Raw genomic sequence first — 18,222 nt, 5'->3', positions numbered from 1 at the left:
ATCCGTCACGAACGGCTGTGATAAAGACAAAATTAATAATTGCTAATCGGGTTCCTAATGACCTAATCTTTGCGCGCCATATTTTCAAATTTTAAACCTTATCTCTTTACCAGTAGTCTCCGCAAGAACAGCTCCCATTTCTAAAGTGGTGGAAACGATTGGAATCCCTGACCACGATCTCCCGCCCCTCGATCGCCGATATGAGCTTGATCGCGGTGTGACAATCGCCACAGGCGCGCAGGTTCTTGATGATCCGCAAGCTCGATCCGGGCGGCGTGCTGAGCACCCCAAACGCCACTGCGAGCTTCTCGCTATGGCAGCCCAGTAGATCCCTCTTGTCTGCCTCGCCCACATTGTGTGTCACCATTCCCGTGTCCACGACGTATCCTCGATCCACCATCGCCCTCTCCAGCCTCCGGAGCTCGGCATAGATCTCCTCGCGCCGCGGATGATCGCGATCGCCTGCCACGAATTCGTGCAGCCGGTTCTTAACCGCGATCAAGCTCCTCCCGGGCTCTTTCCTCAATCCCTTCTCCGCCATCGCCTTGCGGATGCTCAGCGCCTCGTCCCAATTCCCACTCGCGGCACAGATGTTCGCCAGCGCGACGTGGGCGGCTGATGGATCGTGCTGGGACCGCGGCTCCATCTTCTCTACGTCCATCGCATTCCTGGCCGCGCGCCTCGCCCGGGAAGAGGAATTGCCCAAGCTCCGGCAAGCGCCCAGCAGCGCCATCCACATCGGGGAGGATGCCGGGGAAGAAACCGAGATCCTGGCGATGAAATCCTCGGCCTGCTGGAGCTCTCCAGCGCGCGCCAGCAGATCGATGACGCAGGAGTAGTGCTTGGGCGATGGATCAATCCCAAACTCGCGGCGCATCGCCACGAAGTTGTAGCGCGCCTCCTCCAAGAGCCCCGAGTGGCCGCAAACCGATAGAAGGCTCACAAAGGTGACCGAATCCGGGCGGTACCCGTCGCGCTGCATGGTCCGTACGAGCCACAGTACACCGCGCGTCACGCCACACTGCCGGTAAGCGCCCGCCATGGCGTTCCAAGTCGTGACGTTCCGGCGCAACGCACGGTCAAAGATATACCGCGCGGTGTCCACGTCGCCGGCCTTGCCGTACATGTCCACGAGCCCGTTCGCGACGCACGTCTCGGACTCTAGCCCGAGCTCCCTGGCCCGCTCATGGACGCGCTTGCTCGAGGATGGATCCGCCAGCCCACCACACGCACTCATGGCCGTGACGAGCGTCACGCTGCTCGGCTCCAGCCCCTCAAGCAGCATCCTCGCGAAAAGAGTGAGCGCTCGCTCGCACCGATCGAGCTGGACGTAAGCTCCCATCATCGACGTCCACAGCACCATGTCTGCCCGCGAGGACTCGAGGAAGAACTGGAAGATCTTCTCGGCGGACGATAAGTCTCCACACTTCCCATACATGTCGATGAGCGCGGTAGCGACGTGAGCGTCGGAGAGGAAGCCACACTCCACAATGGAGCTGTGGAGAGTTATTCCCGACGAGAGCGCTGCTAAGATCCCCGCGGCGTCCACTGCCATGACGAAAGTTGGAAGGCCAGGTCTCTGCCCCTGTGCTTGCATCGTCTGGAAGAGCTCCATGGCTGCTTGAGCGTGCTCGCGAAGAACACCGGCTTCTTTGCCGCGCTCTCCCTTCACGTACGCCGCTAGCATCGTGGTGTGGAGCGCAACGCTCTTCTCGGGATTCCTGTCGAAGATGGCTCTCGCCTGGCTCAAGCTCCGGAACTCCGAGAACATCTCGATGAGAGAGTTTGCAACCATCGTCTCGGATTCCAGTCCACTCTCCCAGGCCAGAGAGCTGATCCACACTCCATCTCGGAAGTGTTCCAGTCCGGAATCCGCGACGCAGGTGATCAAGTTCACGAGAGTCACTCCCGTTGGCTTCAATCCTTCGTGGAGCATGGATCGAAAGTGCTCCATCACTTGCTTGGTCCGGCCGAGTTGACAGTAGACTGTGAGCATCCCGGTCCAGAGGATCACGTCGAAAGTTTTCACTCTGGTGAAGATCTCCCTCGCTCTGTCCAGACCTCCACACCTCCCGTACATGTTGATCACCGCCGACGCCACCACCGTGTCCGCCTCGTATCCACACTGGACGATCTTCTCGTGCATCAAAACTCCATCTTGCAGCGAAGCTGGATCAGTGCACGAGTTGAGAGCTGTGAGGAAAGTTACCTTCTCGTACAGGAATCCTTCTCCTCGCATTTGATCCAGGAGTTTGATGCACTCGTCGCTGCGTCCGTGGTAAGAGTGAGCGGCGATGGCCGAGTTCCAGGACGCCAGGTCCTTCTCAGCCATCTCCGAGAAGAGCTTGGCCGAATCCAGCAAGCTCCCGCACTTCCCATACATCGTCACCAGCGCGTTCGCCACCGATACCTCTTGATCGAATCCACTCTCGTGGATGAGAAGGTGTAGAGCTCGACCGTCTTGCAAGCTCGAGCAGGCACCAAGAGAGCTGATAAAGGTGATGCAATTCGGCTTCACTCCCTGGAGCTGGAGAGAATCGAGCAGGAAAAGAGCCTCTTTGGAGCACCCTCTATGAGCGTAAGCCGTGATCATCGCGTTCCAGCATTCGATCACTTGTGCCGAGTGATCCGCCACCTTTTCGAAGATCTCCCTGGCCTTGTCCACTCTCCCACACCTCGCAAACATGGAGAGCAGCGCGGTGGCCACCACCGCCTCGCGATCCAATCCACCCCCGACGATATAGTCGTGAGCCATCCAACTATCCTCGTCCAAAACTCCCCGGCTGGAGCAAACGTTGAGTAGCGTGAGGAGTAAAACCTTGTCCGGCTTTATCCCTTCCACCGCCATGGATCGAAGAAGTCCCCAGGTCTCTCTTCTCCTCCCATTCTCCGCAAACACGGACACCAAGATCGTCCAGCTGATCACATTCCTCCTCTCCAAACAATCGAAGAGCTCTTTGGCGAGATCCAGCCTCCCACACTTCCCATACATGCTGACCAGCGCATTCCCGATCTCCAAGTCGGAATCCAGCGGCTTGTCTTGGATCTGGCGATGGATCCCGGCACCATCTTCGAGCCGCTTGAGGATGCCACACACGTTGAGAGCCGCCAGGAACACAAGACGGTCGGGCTCCACGCCGGCCTTGATCATCTGGTGGAATCTCTCCAGCGCCTGGGCATGGAGGCCCGCGTGGAAGTACGCCACGAGAATCGACGTCCAGGAGAAGATGTTCTTGTGCGCGATGGAGTCGAATGCGCGCTGCGCCTCGTCAGTCCTGCCGCATTTGCCATACATTTGGACGAGACAGTTGCCCAGGAATCGCGCGCCGCTCTCCTCGCGATCGTCGAGCAGGAGCCCTGATTCGCGGATCTGCGCGTGGAGGCGCTTGCCCTGCGCCAAATCCCCCAGCCTACCGCATTCCTTGAGGAGGCGCGCGTAGCTCCGGCACGCATCGTCCACGCCGCTTCTGGAGATCGCCGCGCGCATCTATCAGCAGCCATCGCCAGACCCTAAATCTCGGGCATATTCTCTAGGGTTTAAAAACTCCATTGCCCTTTGTTTAGACCGATAATGCGCTTTAATGGTGTGTGGATCCTACACAAAAGATACCATTGGCTGCGCTATACATGCATTTCATGAGAGCAGGGGAGTCGATCACCCACAAGCCTCTGTGGAAAAACAAGATGATTTTCAGAGAGCCATGAAACAAGCTTAGAAAGCCTTGCCTCAGGATTTGGCATGGGCTTTCCAGAAGTACATGGCCTCGGAGCTAAAATGTCCAGAGATGGAAATTTCTGAAACTGTGAATTGTTGCTAAAGATTGCCTTGTGGATTTAGCAACACCCAAGTTCGAGGCCCATTCGAGAACACAATGACCTTTATTATAATATATTATTTCTATTTATCTGCTTTGATGGAGCATAAATAATATTATTGTTGGTCGCTAAGGGTCTGTGGGTGTGCTCTAGGACTCTAGAAGCCGTGGTCTACACTCCATTATAGAATACTTCTAACATTGTTTGGGCACGTTCTCTTTTCCTTCTTTTTCTGTCACAAGAAAAAAGTCTCCTAGGAGGTCCCAGAACACAGGTATGACTGACAGTCAATAACTTGACTTTAAGTCAAGCACGCAGAGACTTTAAAGGACTATCTGCGTGACTCTTACGCACCACTCTTTCTTGCCATGGCATTAGCGTTTTTACTCCTTGTCGCCTTTGCAATTGCGTGCAGTGCAATGGAAATAGAGATTGGGAGCAGTCTCAAGCTGGGAAGCCAGTGGAATTCATCTGGAGGTACTTTTTCTCTTGGTTTTCGTCTAATGGACGAGGCCTACAATCTAGCAATATGGTACCAGATCGATCCTGAAGAAATTGTTTGGATGGCAACTACTGATAACGGGCAGTTTGTCCATGCCAGTGGAAGCGCACAGCTTCAGCTCAGGTCTGATGGTGGACTCGTCATCATCGATCGAGCTTCCATTCTGTGGCGAACTAATTCTGGACAGGCCAAAGGTGCTTCTCTTTTAGAGACTGGCAACTTGGTGGTCTATGGAGAGAATGAGCAATTTGCATGGAAAAGTTTTGATGTTCCCACCACCACCATCTTGCCTGAACAACAATTTCACACAGAAACGGTTTCTGATACTAAAATTCTGTTCTCTCAGTCGAGAAACTATGCACTCCAGCTCAACAGGGGTCAGGTTTTCCTGAGGAACAATAACAAGAAGTTTGTCATTCCTCAGAGATACTGGTACATAGCAAATCCTGCTGTTAACAGTTCGCAAACGTGCCTTATTGATGATACTGGGGAGCAAGTCAACAGTAACATACAGTGCCAGACTGATGGGTCTTTACGTTTTCCAGCAGTTCTCAACTTGAGCTCTGATGGAGTTTTATCGTATTATGACGCAACTGGCATAGGAACTGAAAATTCTCACAAATATGCACTGGATTATGGAATCTCGAACGTTTTGAGGAGGCTTAAGCTAGATGACGATGGAAATCTGAGAATGTATAGCTTCTCAAACGACACCAGGTCCTGGAGTATTGTTTGGCAAGCACTTATGCAGGAATGTGATGTCTTTGGAGCCTGTGGAGCTTTTGGCCTTTGCACCTATCGACCAAAAAAGACTTGTAGCTGCCCTCCTGGATTCCATCGTGTTGATCCCATCGATGATTCTCAGGGTTGTGATTATAATGTTCCTATGGACTGTGAGCATCCTACAAAGCTTGTCTTGGCCACCCGAGCCGACTACTACTACAGTGACTATAGATTTGACGCTGCCGTCACAACTTTGGAGCAATGCAAGGCCAATTGTCTAAAAGATTGTCAGTGCCTAGCAGCTGCATACAAGGCTCAAGACGGTGATAGTCTATGCTTCCTCAAGGGGGGACAGGATAGACTCTACAATGGGATGCAGTCGTTTGACAAGCCCAACCTTGTGTACATGAAAGTATCCATCAACGACAAACTAGCTGCTGATGACCATTATGATTACTTCATGTCGAACACAAATGCAACACTGAGCAACATTTTCACTGCTCATCACAAAGAAAGTTACCTTTCTATGCACCTTCACTCAGTTGTCATAGCCATCGCCACTGCAGAATTAGTTGCTTTTGCTGCTATTGGAGTTGCCATGTTCTCGATGTGGAAGCGCAGATCTCGAAAGGAATGGGAGGCTTTAACAGCAGAGATTGAGGGTTCTCCTACCAAGTTCACGTACAAACAACTCCAAGAGGCCACCAATAACTTTGAGGAGACGCTAGGCTCTGGTGGATACGGAACCGTCTACAGAGGTGAAATACCTGAAAAAGGTGGTATTGTGGCAGTCAAGGTGATCAAAGCTGTTACTCATGCAGAGAAGCAGTTCAAGGCGGAAGTGAATACTATTGGAAAGGTACATCACGTTAATCTTGTACGTCTGCTTGGCTACTGTGTGGAGGGTGTTCACAGGCTCCTTGTCTACGAGTTCATGCCAAATGGTTCACTCGACAATTATCTATCCAGTAATTCAGGCTCCTCTGACTCGAGTTGGCAGACTCGGTTTTCTATAGCACTTGGCATAGCAAAAGGCATTGCTTATTTACACGAGGAATGCCAGGAGTGTATTATACATTGCGACATCAAGCCACAAAACATACTTCTGGATGATCAAATGAGTCCAAAGATTGCCGACTTTGGTCTAGCCAAGCTGACTAAAAGAGAGCACTCCATGAGCGTGACGACTGTAAGGGGAACCCGGGGTTATTTGGCACCCGAGTGGCTGGATGGTCTGTCGGTCACCCCCAAGATCGATGTTTATAGCTTTGGAATGCTCCTTTTTGACATCCTCAGTGGAACAAATAAGATGATTTTCAACGAATTGGCTGGAACAAGCTTCGAAAGCTTTCCCTCAGGAATGGAGGACTATTTTCAGAAGTACATAGCCTCAGAGCTACAATGTATTGCAGATCCAAAGATGGAGATGGCAGAGACTGATTGGCCGCAGTTTAAGTTGTTGCTGAAGGTTGCATTGTGGTGCATCCAGCAAAACCCAAGTTCAAGGCCCTCTATGAGCCGTATAGTGCAGCTGCTGGAACACAATGATCCGGAGAACAAGATATTTGATCAAGACTTATGTTAGGATTTTAAAACATGTAGTTCTTGCTGAAAAGTAATTGCAAATAATATAGTGTATTGAATTTAATTCTTCATTTTTATCATCCAGACCATAGTGATTGCAAGTATAAAAACTCCTTCTGTAATTGCAATTGCCAAGAGAGCATAATATATATGCTTTCGACTGGTGCTGTTTTTTGGGGTCCTACTTCCATAAACTAACATTATTTCTTCTGTATCTGTGACAAAAGCATCAATATTGTTCAGATCACCTGAGTATGCAAAACCTTCAACTTGTGATTCTCCTGCCACTTTGAGAAGAACAAAGTTTTCTAGAAATGCTGTCTGGATGCCATTGAAAAGCTTCCCAGCATTTCCCTTGTGAAAGCAGAGGTCTGTCCCTTGATATTTGTAAGCAGCTGCCAAACAGTTGCAATCCTTCAAACAACTTTCCATGCAACCTTGAAGGGGCATGACAAGCTTAGCATCAAAGTTGTAGTCATTCCAGGGGTAATCTGCCCGGTAAATACGAACAAACTTGTTATTGGTTGCGTTGCAATGCAAAGGAATGTCGTAAGCACATCCAGCTAAGGGATCAGTTTCATTGATCCTGTGAAATCCTGGAGGGCATCTGCAAGTCTTTTCAGGTGTATAGGTACAAATCCCAAACTGCCCACAAGCTCCGAATATGTCACACTCCATAAACACAGCTGTCCAAACTGTGATCCATGACGAAGAATTGCGATCCACACTAAACATCTTAAGGCTTCCATCGGCATCCAGAGTGAGCCTCCTAGTAAGAACACTACTGCCCTTGTGGTCAATTGCATAGATCGTAGAACTGTCCCAAGAGTTCCCAGTGCCGTCGTAGAAAGTGAGAACGCCATCACCACTCATGTTGAACCGAGGGAGTATGTCAAGACTGGAAATGTTGACAATAGATAAGTTGGTGTTGGTGATGGTCCAGTATGGCTGTGTGAGATATTCCTTGTATCGGAGCATGACTTGAATGGGATTAAGTTCCAAGCTATACTTTCCTGCCTCAAGGGTCATTGATCCGACGAGCTGTTGGTTAGGAAGGAGGGTGTTGGTTGGAGAATCAAAGCTTTGCCACAGTATTCCATCGTGGGCATCAAGCATCATGAAGCTTCCAGTGTCGGACATCCTGGCCTTGGAGATGCACTGATCACATGAGATAATCACTGTCTTCCACACAGATTGAACATTTTCTGCGCTTCCCTGGTTGACAAGAAGTGCATCGTTGGTGAGGATAAGATTCGCATCTTCAGTGACAAGAAGTGGCTGATCGCTGCCGAGGGACTTGGCTGTCCAAACTATCGTATCGGGGTCAAACACATACCAAATCGCGAGGCTGAAGCGCTTACTGTCAGCGATCGACTTGAAACCTACAGCAAAAATGCGTCCCTCCGAAACCCAAGACTCTCCAACTTCAATGCCTTGGCCGAGGTGGATATCACCTGACTCCGCGCGAACAAAATTCAATGCCAAGAGATAGAAATGTAGCAGCAGAGTGGTGGAGACGGCAAAGATTGTTACTCCTTCCATGATAGCAAGCCAGAAGAGGGAGTCAAACAAGCCACCCGTGTTAACTAAGGTACATCTCTTGAAGACTAGACGTGCTCTAAAGCGAGTCATCGTCGTCACAGACGCACTTCTTCAAAAGCAAAAACAATGGGGCCCATCTTTGACAAGGTGGAAGTGTTTGACACGGCAGAGAGAGTGGTTTGTGGGAATCTTATATCTGTAGCTTGGAACAAGATCTCAGCTTGTGGACCTTCATCTAGACTGATCTAGTGAATATTCCAAAGACTTGACTCGCTTTGTGTGGGCCTTCTCGAGCGAGATGGCCTGCATTATGTTTTGGCTTTTTCCAAGTTCCAGGTTGCTAGTCTAACACGGCAGATGGTATTGTGTAAATACTCAAGGTCAGTGCCTTATCTTTGTTCTTCACTGGAACTATGGCAAAAGCTCTTTCCCTAGTGCTGATCGCTACACTCTCATCCGTTCTATCTTCCAGAGCAGTTCAACTGGGAGAAAAGCTCAGTGCCGGAAACCCACCATGGATTTCTCGTGGGAACACTTTCGCATTCGGCTTCTACAGCACTACTAGTGGTATGTCCACTCTCGCAATTTGGTACCAAAGCACAGGAACTGTCGTCTGGGAAGCCACGCTAGACAATGGCGCAAGCACGAAAGAGAGAGTAAGCGTAAGCAGAAATGGAGTTCTCGAGCTCACCGCAACTGGTCTCGTCGTCACAGACGCTTCCAAGCCCGTGTGGACTTCAAATCTGCGATGCAACAATCGTTGCTCTGTCACCGTAGCTTCTCTGGAGGAAAATGGAAACCTTGTGCTGCTCGGCAATGGAACAAGGCTCTGGCAGAGCTTCGACTCACCAACAGATACAATTCTTCCCGAGCAAGATCTGGTTGGAAACATGACGCTGGTCTCCGGAAAGTATAGACTGAGCATGAATAAGAGCAGTGTTGGCCTCTACTTTGATGGCTTTTCAGCGAATGAATCCTACTGGAGTGTTCTCAACAAGGATCTTGACGTGACGATGAAAAACTCCATCCCCAGGCTCACCTTCAACAGGAATGGAAGTCTCGAGTTTTTCGACGCAAATGGAAGCTCTTGGTATCGCTACAAGTATGACAACGCGCAGCGGTACCCGATAGACTACGGAAACAGCAGCGTCTTGCGGAGGCTCACGCTGGAAAAGAATGGAACTTTGCGGAGCTACAGCACATATGGAGAGAGATCTCTCTGGAGAGTTGTGTGGCAATCGCTACTGCTCGAGTGCGATGTGTTTGGGACGTGTGGAAATTTCGGGCTTTGCAAGTACCAGCCCAGGAAGTCGTGCGTTTGCCCCCCAGGATTTCATACTGTACGTGATAGGAGCAGTGGTCAGCTCGATGGCGATTTTCCGGGATGCAGCTACAACTTTCCATTGAACTGTAGCAACAGCAAGATGGTGGAGCTAGCTCGAGCCGATTTTCTTGGAAGTGGTTACATCGTCGGTTTAAACTCCAGCATGTCCTTGGAGCAGTGCAAGAAACTTTGCTTGGACGATTGCCAGTGCGTTGGTGCTGCCTACACGCTTGACGGCTCGGGGCAATGCCGGCTAAGGAAAGGTGGCAGCACTCCATACAACATTGTCCAGTCGCCACAAAAGGCATCCATCGCTCTCATCAAACTCTCGGCCTCGGACACACGCGCACAAGCCGATCCAAACGACATGAAAAACCTCTTTGTCACGAGCATGAATGCCAGCGATCTATATCAAGCGGACAGTCGCAAGTCTAGCGGCACCAAGTTCTTCACGGCTTCTCGAGCACTCGTGTTTGGTGTGGCGGTGGGGGAATTTGTGATCCTGTGCTGCGTTGTGATAGCAACGTCGATGTGTTGGCGAAGATCTAACAAGAAAATGTGGAACAAACATGCTGGTGATCACCATGGGCCGACGAGATTCTCATACGAGCAACTGGAAATTGCTACTGGGAACTTCCGTCACAAACTCGGCTCCGGTGGATTTGGGAGTGTCTACAAGGGTGTCCTTCCGGACAAAACAGTGGTGGCTGTGAAGACTCTAGAGGTTGCCACTCACGGAGAAAACCAGTTCAAAGCCGAGGTTGCCACTCTTGGAACGATTCATCACGTCAACTTGGTTAAACTCTTGGGCTACTGTGTCGAGGGCAGCCACAGGGTTCTGGTTTACGAGTACATGACCAATGGATCGCTGGACAAAGTGTTGACGTCGATAAGAGCTCCTTGGAAAACCAGGTATTGTCATAGAAAATCGCAAAGTCCTAAGGTTAAACTCACTCTCTTGTTCAGATACTCCATTGCTATGGGCATTGCAAGGGGCATCACCTACTTGCATGAGGAGTGCTACGAGTGCATTCTCCACTGCGACATCAAGCCACAAAACATCCTCCTCGACCAAAACTTGTGCCCAAAGGTGGCGGACTTTGGCCTTGCAAAGCTGACCAAGAGGGAGATGGCTCTCAACGTGACCACCATCCGAGGAACTCGAGGATACTTGGCGCCCGAGTGGATCAGCAATCGGCCCATCACCACCAAAGTGGACGTCTACAGCTACGGAATGGTGCTGCTCGAGCTTCTAAGCGGCCATGACAAGTCAAGATCCGGCCAGAACACTTCTTTCTCCGTGTGGGCTTTCCAGAAGTACATGGCGGGAGAGTTTGAGAGCATTGTGGATCCAAAGCTTGTCACGAGTGTCGAGTGGAGCCAGTTTGAGAGGATGCTCAAGACTGCGTTCTGGTGCATCCAGCTCGATGCGAATTTGAGGCCCAGCATGAGCCGGGTTATCCAGATGCTCGAGGACAACAGCTCCGAGGTTGCGGTTCCACCATTTCCAACACCACTTGATCACGAAGCTGGAACTGGTAACTCGAGCTCCATTCCTCTCGAGACACAGTCGTTTCTGGAAGCACGCTAAGCTAAGCTAGCTAAATTTATATTATAAAACTACAAAACGAAATAGGAATGCTTAGAGATTCCAGATGCCAGAAAGTTGATAAAGTAGCATTTTGTCACTGTTAAATTTCATGCTCATGCTCTGCTTACATGCATCAAAATAAATATTGCGATTCATCGACATCACAGAGCCCGATATTCATATCTTGGAAAAGTTGGCCGCCGTAAAAACCATGCAAGGATTTAATTTTCTCGATCTTTGGCTCGCGTCGAAAGTTACCGTTGAAAGAATTCGCTGATGATTACTTTAACCCGTAACGCTAGCCCGGAATATCCCCACCAAAAGATCCAGTCGCGTTGCCTCTCGACATTCCGCCACGAAATGCCGACCCGGCTTACGATGTAACAGTACCACTAGTTACGGTAAGACAGAAGACGCGAGTTCCCTACGGTGGCACTATCTTCCTCTTTAGATTTGTTTTTGTTTCTTCTGCCGCAAGGAAGAAAGGAAGAGACGAGCAAAGCTGCGAGCAGCGGTCGAGCGATCGATCGAGCGATTGAGTGGTTTCATCACGGAGAAGATCAAAATGGTCCTTCCTTGGAACCAGGCTTCCGGCCATTGTGGGGGGCTCCTACGCTTACATTCTCCCCATATTCAGCATCATCAACTCTCCCAAGCTGCGAGCCATCACAGACGATCGCGAGGTACAAAAAAAAATCCATTTTTCTTTCTTCTGATCCAAAGCTGACCCTGAAAGTGGTATTTTGTTTTGTTTTCCATCGTTCTTCTCAGAGGTTTCTTCACTCGATGAAAGCTATCCAGGGAGCTCTCATCTGTGCCTCCATTCTCCAGATAGTCCTTGGCTTCAGTGCACTCTGGGGTATTTTTTCAAGGTGTAGTTTAAGACTCGATCGTTTCTTTTTGTTTGACGATATAGTCGTGAGCCATCCAGCTATCCTCGTCCAAAACTCCCCGGCTGGAGCAAACGTTGAGCAGCGTGAGGAGCAAAAGCTTGTCCGGCTTTATCCCTTCCACCGCCATGGATCGAAGAAGCCCCCAAGTCTCTCTTCTCCTCCCATTCTCCAAACAATCGAAGAGCTCTTTGGCGAGATCCAGCCTCCCACACTTCCCATACATGCTGACCAGCGCATTCCCGATCTCCAAATCGGAATCCAGCAGCTTGTCTTGGATCTGGCGATGGATCCCGGCACCGTCTTCGAGCCGCTTGAGGATGCCACACACGTTGAGAGCCGCCAGGAACACAAGTCGGTCGGGCTCCACGCCGGCCTTGATCATCTGGTGGAATCTCTCCAGCGCCTGGGCATGGAGGCCCGCGTGGAAGTACGCCACGAGAATCGACGTCCAGGAGAAGATGTTCTTGTGCGCGATGGAGTCGAATGCGCGCTGCGCCTCGTCAGTCCTGCCGCATTTGCCATACATTTGGACGAGGCAGTTGCCCAGGAATCGCGCGCCGCTCTCCTCGCGATCGTCGAGCAGGAGCCCTGATTCGCGGATCTGCGCGTGGAGGCGCTTGCCCTGCGCCAAATCCCCCAGCCTACCGCATTCCTTGAGGAGGCGCGCGTAGCTCCGGCACGCATCGTCCACGCCGCTTCTGGAGATCGCCGCGCGCATCTATCAGCAGCCATCGCCAAACCCTAAATCTCGGTTGACATTAAATTTTATTTCCCAATGTTAAAGTGTTGACCACTAGCTTACTACCAGCACTGACTCCACCAGCAAAGAAGCTCAAGGAACACAACAATGCCACCAAAGTGCAAATCGAAGACATCGCAACAAAACTCCAGAAACAAAGAAACTCAAGAAGACTTGCGAGGGATGACTGAGTCGAGTGCTGGGAAGAGCGACATGATGTATGGAAGCATGAGAGTCTCAGAGTCATGGCCGTCACGTACTGTCCTCGCTGCTGAAAGGATTTCCTTGTTGAACTTTCTTCGTGAAGTGCTCAAGTCCACTATCCTCTATTACAACTTGCAGCATGGAACAAGAGTGGACATTGTAGTGTGGAGACCAAGAACTTCAATCGTGGCTTGGCTTCATTGGTGACTTTGCTCATTTGGAGAGAATCACTGCTATTGTTGTTTTCCAAGACTTTGATGCATTCGGGTGGAATGCTCTTCTTGCATGGAATCGATGTGATGCACTCTACTCTAGTTGGAAGCTTCCAAAGTATTCAGCAGTGAGGAGATACTTGCAGTCACTAGCGCATACCATCTCTGCCTTAAATGCCAGGAGGACCTTCTTGGCCACAGCAATGTTGTAGTCCCTCTCCAAAAATCATAGAACCCAACTTCAGAAAGCTATGAATTGAGCTTTTTGGTGTTCTTCCAAGTAGGGTTGCATGGTGAGAGAAGACCTAACTCCTCACTAGAAGTCAATAGGTCTCGATCAAGGTAGAACTCCTTTGTGAGGGACCTGCTGCTATGCGTCTTTGTTTCCCCATTGAGTCTTTATCTTGAGTTTTCTCATTCTTCTGGTTGTAAACTTGAGAGGGCTTGTTTGTCTCTAATCTTCTGTGTGTTTATTGTAGAGATTCTTGTGTCTTTAATTCTTGTTTCTGGTTGAAAAGTCTTTGAGTTATAATTTTTCAATTGATTTCCATAGGATTTTGATTGTGGGGCAAAGTCCCTTGCCCCACCATTTTATTTTGAATTCTAGAGTGTCATGATTGTAACCTTCACTTCTTTCAAGATTGTTGTTGATGAAGTTTGCGTTGATTGATCAATATTTCTTGAGTTTATTGAGGTTGACAATTTTATAGTCAGCTTGTTCATGTTGTTTGTTAAGCTTATAAATGATTTTGAAATTGTATTCTTGAAGTAGTAAGAACCATTATACAATTTTATCAAGTGAGGATCAGTGGTGTAGTCCATTTTAGCTGAGTTAAGTTTTCAGATGACATATTTTAAGTCTTTTTGTTGTTATGAAAGAATTGTTTCTATTACATAGTTGGAGGTGCCAACTTGAATGTTAAAGTCTTTTTCTCAATTTTGTTGAGTAAGTATTAGAGCTTAGACATCCTTTTATTTTTTATATAAAAACAAATTCTCTTGACAGATTGGGAAGAAGCACGTAATTACTACCATTAAGAAATTGCAGAAGTGATATAAATCATATTGAAGGAGTTTTGATACTTTAATTATATAATTTTATTGCCATATAAAAAATCCTAATATCATACTCTCTTATCTAATAATTTGCAACACGTTGCATATAGCAACGCTTGGTTTACTTAATAGTAGTGTTAGTTCTACTTTTTAATCTAATTGATCAAATAAAAGTTTATAATTATAAAGATGTTTATCATTATAAATACAAGATTAATCTTATTGCATATCAACCATAAGATGGTAGAATAAAAAAGAATATACTAGAAAGTGTTTAAGCAAGTTTATAAATTATAAATATGTTTATTAATTATAAATACAAGATTAATCTAAATGAATAATGACCTTTAGATGGTAAAATATCCTAGAATATTCAAGCATATTCTAAGTATATCCACTACCATATGGGTTTTCTTAAGCAAACCAAAAATGTTATTTGCATTTAGCATTTCATTTTTAGAATATTATCTAGGAATATTCTTTTGATAAAATGGTTGAAATTGAAAACTTCTAATCACTGGCCCAGATTAAAAAAAGTAACACTTTAATTGTTTTTTTAAGTTTTCAAATGTTACTGGAGTCTTGATTCCTCATGTCCAAATGGGAAGGGAAATCCATATTGAGCTCAATTGGCTCAACTAATCCTTGAATGCAGGTGTGGAGAATGCACTGATTCACATGTATACTAAGTGTGCAATCATAGTGAAAGTGCTTTGGATCTTCGAAGGGCATGAATAGTTGCCAACCAGCATAGTGTTGCTTTGTGGATGTCTCTCATCCTTGGCTATGTTGAGAGTAGTAAGAAATATCTATCTCTAGAGATATTCCACTGCTAAGAGATGTGTCCTGAATTCATAAAGCTTTGTCACGTGCTCCAGTTGAATTTTTGCTCAAGATGGGTTAGGATTTGTATACTCAAGCTAACAGGTATGGATTTCTTCTGACATCTACATGTGTAATGTGCTTATAACTTTCTATGCAAATTATGGGAGAATTGAGGAAGCTCATTTAGTCTTTCAAGGGATTCTCCAGCCAAATGTCGTTTCATGGATGATTTTGATCCTGACGCATGTCCTAAATGAACAAGGTCATATATTTCTTCTCTGTCATGAAATGTGAGGGATGCATGTCAAGCATTTGTTGCAGTGCTCAAGGCCTTTAGCAACTTGGCAGCAAGACCAAAAGCTCTGATCATAGTGACAAGAAGAAAAGGCTTTTCCAGGTTTCTAGACTTGTAGTGGCTATAAGTCTGATGTATTCATCACTAGCACTATGGTTGATATATATGCAAAGTTTGGCAATATGGTGGAGGCCTATAGAATTTTTTAAGATATTGAGATATTGGCTCCTGGATGACAATTATACTAGGATACACTCAAAATGGTGAAGTCAAGGTGGCTTTGGATTTCTTCTCAAGGATGTAGTTGCATGGAAGGTGTGTAGACACCATGGTTTTTCTTATTGCAATTCTGGCATGCACAAGTCTGGCTGCATAAGGGCCATTCCAATGAATTGATGGGAAGCTCATGAAGCTCTGGGCTCTGGAGAAAGGGATGGAAGGTCACAAGCTGGAAAAAGTAGAAAACCTTTTGCAATAGATAATGTTAAATTACAATTGTAAAGAATGTTGAATTTTAAAAATATTACATAAAATCATCCAGCCAACAAAAAAAAAATGTCTTTGATTCCAGGTCTATATTATTAATACCACTTATCTTAGTGGTTCCCAGCATTGGTGATGAGCTCATTCTCAGTGATTAGAGCAGAAGCATATTATTAATACCATTTATCTTTTGAGTAGTTCCCAGCATTGGTAATGAGCTCATTTTTAGTGATTACACAGCTTGTAAGTGTGCCATCTAAAGTTTCACCACTATCTTATCAAAATCAACATTCCTAGCATTTGTAGGAAAGAAAATATCAATTCTTAAGTCAACCACTCTCGAGTTAGCAAGATCTTGAACTGGATGTGACCCAAGAAAAAAGCAATTCTTGTAGCTTCTAAACAACAATGAAAGCCATAATGAGCTTGTAATCAAGCAATACAAATCTTTCCAAAAAGAACAAAAATAGTTAATGCAAATCTGACAAATTTATACCTTGTATATGCATTTAGTTCATTGGAGCATGATCTGATCACCCTAGGAACATATAATTCAAGAAAATAAGAATTCTTTTCAAATGTTAAGGATTAACATTTTTTTAGATTATTAATTTTCACTTCATATGGTAGGAAAATAAATGAAAGTGAAAACATTGAAATTAATGGGCCATACAACTAATGTATACAAAGACGTAATTATAGCATTGGAAGAGCATCTTCATATCTACTTCCAATATAATTGGATAGTCAACTTTGATCTCACTTCCTATTATCTACAGAGGCTTGATGTCAATTGTGTAACAGTTTTTGGCAAAAACAATTTCCCCCATGTAGCTAGCATATACAACTTTCACCCTAGTTTTTACTATAGGATAACTACAAAGTGGAATTATAACCCTTAGATACATGGCCAAGAATAGTGAAGCAAAACTTGAGTTTTAGAGCTTTAAGCCACTAAACGAAAGGATAAAGCCAAACTTCCAAGTATATAGTTATGGAGTGAAGGAACTAGCATATGGAGCAACTCCCAAGTGTATAACCTTATGAGTGAAAGAACAAAACATATTGGAACAATCTTAAAGCATGTAATATCTCAATATCAAGATTAACATGCAAAACGGAGCCAAATAAAGTTTAATGTTATTTTAGCATATCAGTGGTATAATTCAAGGATATAAATTTGGGATTAGACCCAAGCCAAACATAAAACAAAGATAAGAATGCTTAGTGGGAAGTTATGCAATGCTTCAAGATTGGTTGGCTATGCCTAACCTACCTACTATAGATTTGGAACCCTTTACCTCTATTTCCATAAATATTTAATAACATCGAATAGAACCAATATATAAGGTATGATAGTGATAGTATCTTGGCAAATAAGATAAACTATTATGTATTGATATTGAGGGAATAGTGCTTAATACATAAGGGTTCTTGTTAAACTAATGCAAGATAGAACAAAAGAAAATTAACAAACTAAACCAAGTGTGTTTAGCTAAATAAACACTTAATACTCATTTGGCAAAGTATAAATGCTAAATATAATTTACTAACATTTAAACAAAAGGGATTACAAATGGAAGTAACAATACCAATCTCTTATTGTCATGGCAATTAAAGAAGAATATCCAAAAGGACTTGTTGATAAATAATTTTTGACACAATCATCCCAAAAGCTTTTGATAATACTATTATTAACAATTGTTTTTCAATAGCTTCTAATAGCAGTGTATCACTTGCCTCATTAGCATCAATAATATGAGAAGATCTAACATGCCAAAGATTCTTCTACAAGCATACAACTCCTGGGATAATAGCTGCCCAAAAAAATGTTTTGTGGCTTGTTGTTGCATTGTGTGACACTTGTCATGTAAATAAGCCATACCTTTTGCTATCCCAAGTGCTATCAAAAACCAAGTTTGCCACTTGTAGAATGAGCTCAAAGGAATTGGGGAGGTGATTGTCTAGGACCATTTGACATGAACTCATAAACAAGGAGCCTGTGATCACCCTCTAAACTGTAGCCAAGAAGATACACATGATGTACCTTTCCAATAGTATTCATGTACCTCTGCCTTGAACTGCTTCACTACATGAGTAGTAGCTTTGATCACCTTGACCACCATAATACCATCTTTTTTAGGTATTTCACCTTCTGTAGATGGTTCTAGCATCTCCTCAAAGTTATTGGTGGCCTCTTGGAGCTGCTTGTACAACCCTCAATCTCTTCCATTAAAGCCTCCCATTCCTTTCAAGTTTTGTGCTTCCACATCGAGAACATGGCAGCTACAATAGCAGCAAAAGACACTAATTCTGTAGTGGCAATGGCTATTACAACTGAGTGAGGTGCATAGAAAGGTAACTTTCTTTATGATGATTAGTGAAAATTTTACTTAGTGTTGCATTTGCATTTGTCATGAAGTAATATAATGG

The 18,222-nt window shown here is 45.9% G+C and overlaps 3 protein-coding genes across 3 annotated transcripts; 1 reads left to right on the top strand and 2 right to left on the bottom strand.

Annotated features, from left to right (window-relative positions):
* Window positions 1-23: 23 nt before the first annotated feature.
* Window positions 24-12,775, bottom strand: LOC9656537 (pentatricopeptide repeat-containing protein At3g24000, mitochondrial). The gene is made up of 2 exons (XM_024683917.1): window positions 12,694-12,775; window positions 24-3,487 (listed from the first exon to the last, which is right to left on the bottom strand). Exon 2 carries the CDS (start codon window positions 3,485-3,487, stop codon window positions 107-109), a length of 3,381 nt encoding a protein of 1,126 aa, XP_024539685.1. The 5' UTR covers window positions 12,694-12,775; the 3' UTR covers window positions 24-106.
* LOC112350597 lies at window positions 4,185-12,008 on the top strand. Its single transcript, XM_024687043.1, has 6 exons — window positions 4,185-6,621; window positions 7,434-7,512; window positions 7,819-8,068; window positions 8,548-10,403; window positions 10,458-11,765; window positions 11,854-12,008. The coding sequence occupies exons 1-5, from the start codon at window positions 4,185-4,187 to the stop codon at window positions 11,080-11,082; spliced, it is 5,247 nt and encodes a 1,748-aa protein (XP_024542811.1). The 3' UTR covers window positions 11,083-11,765; window positions 11,854-12,008.
* On the bottom strand, window positions 11,962-12,693 carry LOC112350591 (pentatricopeptide repeat-containing protein At2g34400-like). The gene has a single exon (XM_024687032.1). It carries the CDS (start codon window positions 12,691-12,693, stop codon window positions 11,962-11,964), a length of 732 nt encoding a protein of 243 aa, XP_024542800.1.
* Window positions 12,776-18,222: the final 5,447 nt, after the last annotated feature.

This window comes from Selaginella moellendorffii, unplaced genomic scaffold, assembly GCF_000143415.4.
Source record: "Selaginella moellendorffii unplaced genomic scaffold, v1.0 SELMOscaffold_1, whole genome shotgun sequence".
Classification (NCBI taxonomy): Eukaryota; Viridiplantae; Streptophyta; class Lycopodiopsida; order Selaginellales; family Selaginellaceae; genus Selaginella; species Selaginella moellendorffii.
This window is presented reverse-complemented; position numbering and strand designations above follow the sequence as displayed.

Excerpts from the sequence above, each read along its gene's own strand:
- LOC112350597 (XM_024687043.1), top strand. The coding sequence starts at position 4,185 with ATGGCATTAGCGTTTTTACTCCTTGTCGCCTTTGCAATTGCGTGCAGT. Across the intron at positions 7,513-7,818 it reads ACTCATGTTGAACCGAGGGA|ATTGAACATTTTCTGCGCTT; the intron begins GTATGTCAAGAC and ends TCTTCCACACAG. Across the intron at positions 8,069-8,547 it reads ACTTCAATGCCTTGGCCGAG|GTCAGTGCCTTATCTTTGTT; the intron begins GTGGATATCACC and ends TAAATACTCAAG.
- LOC9656537 (XM_024683917.1), bottom strand. The coding sequence starts at position 3,487 with ATGCGCGCGGCGATCTCCAGAAGCGGCGTGGACGATGCGTGCCGGAGC.
- LOC112350591 (XM_024687032.1), bottom strand. The coding sequence starts at position 12,693 with ATGCGCGCGGCGATCTCCAGAAGCGGCGTGGACGATGCGTGCCGGAGC.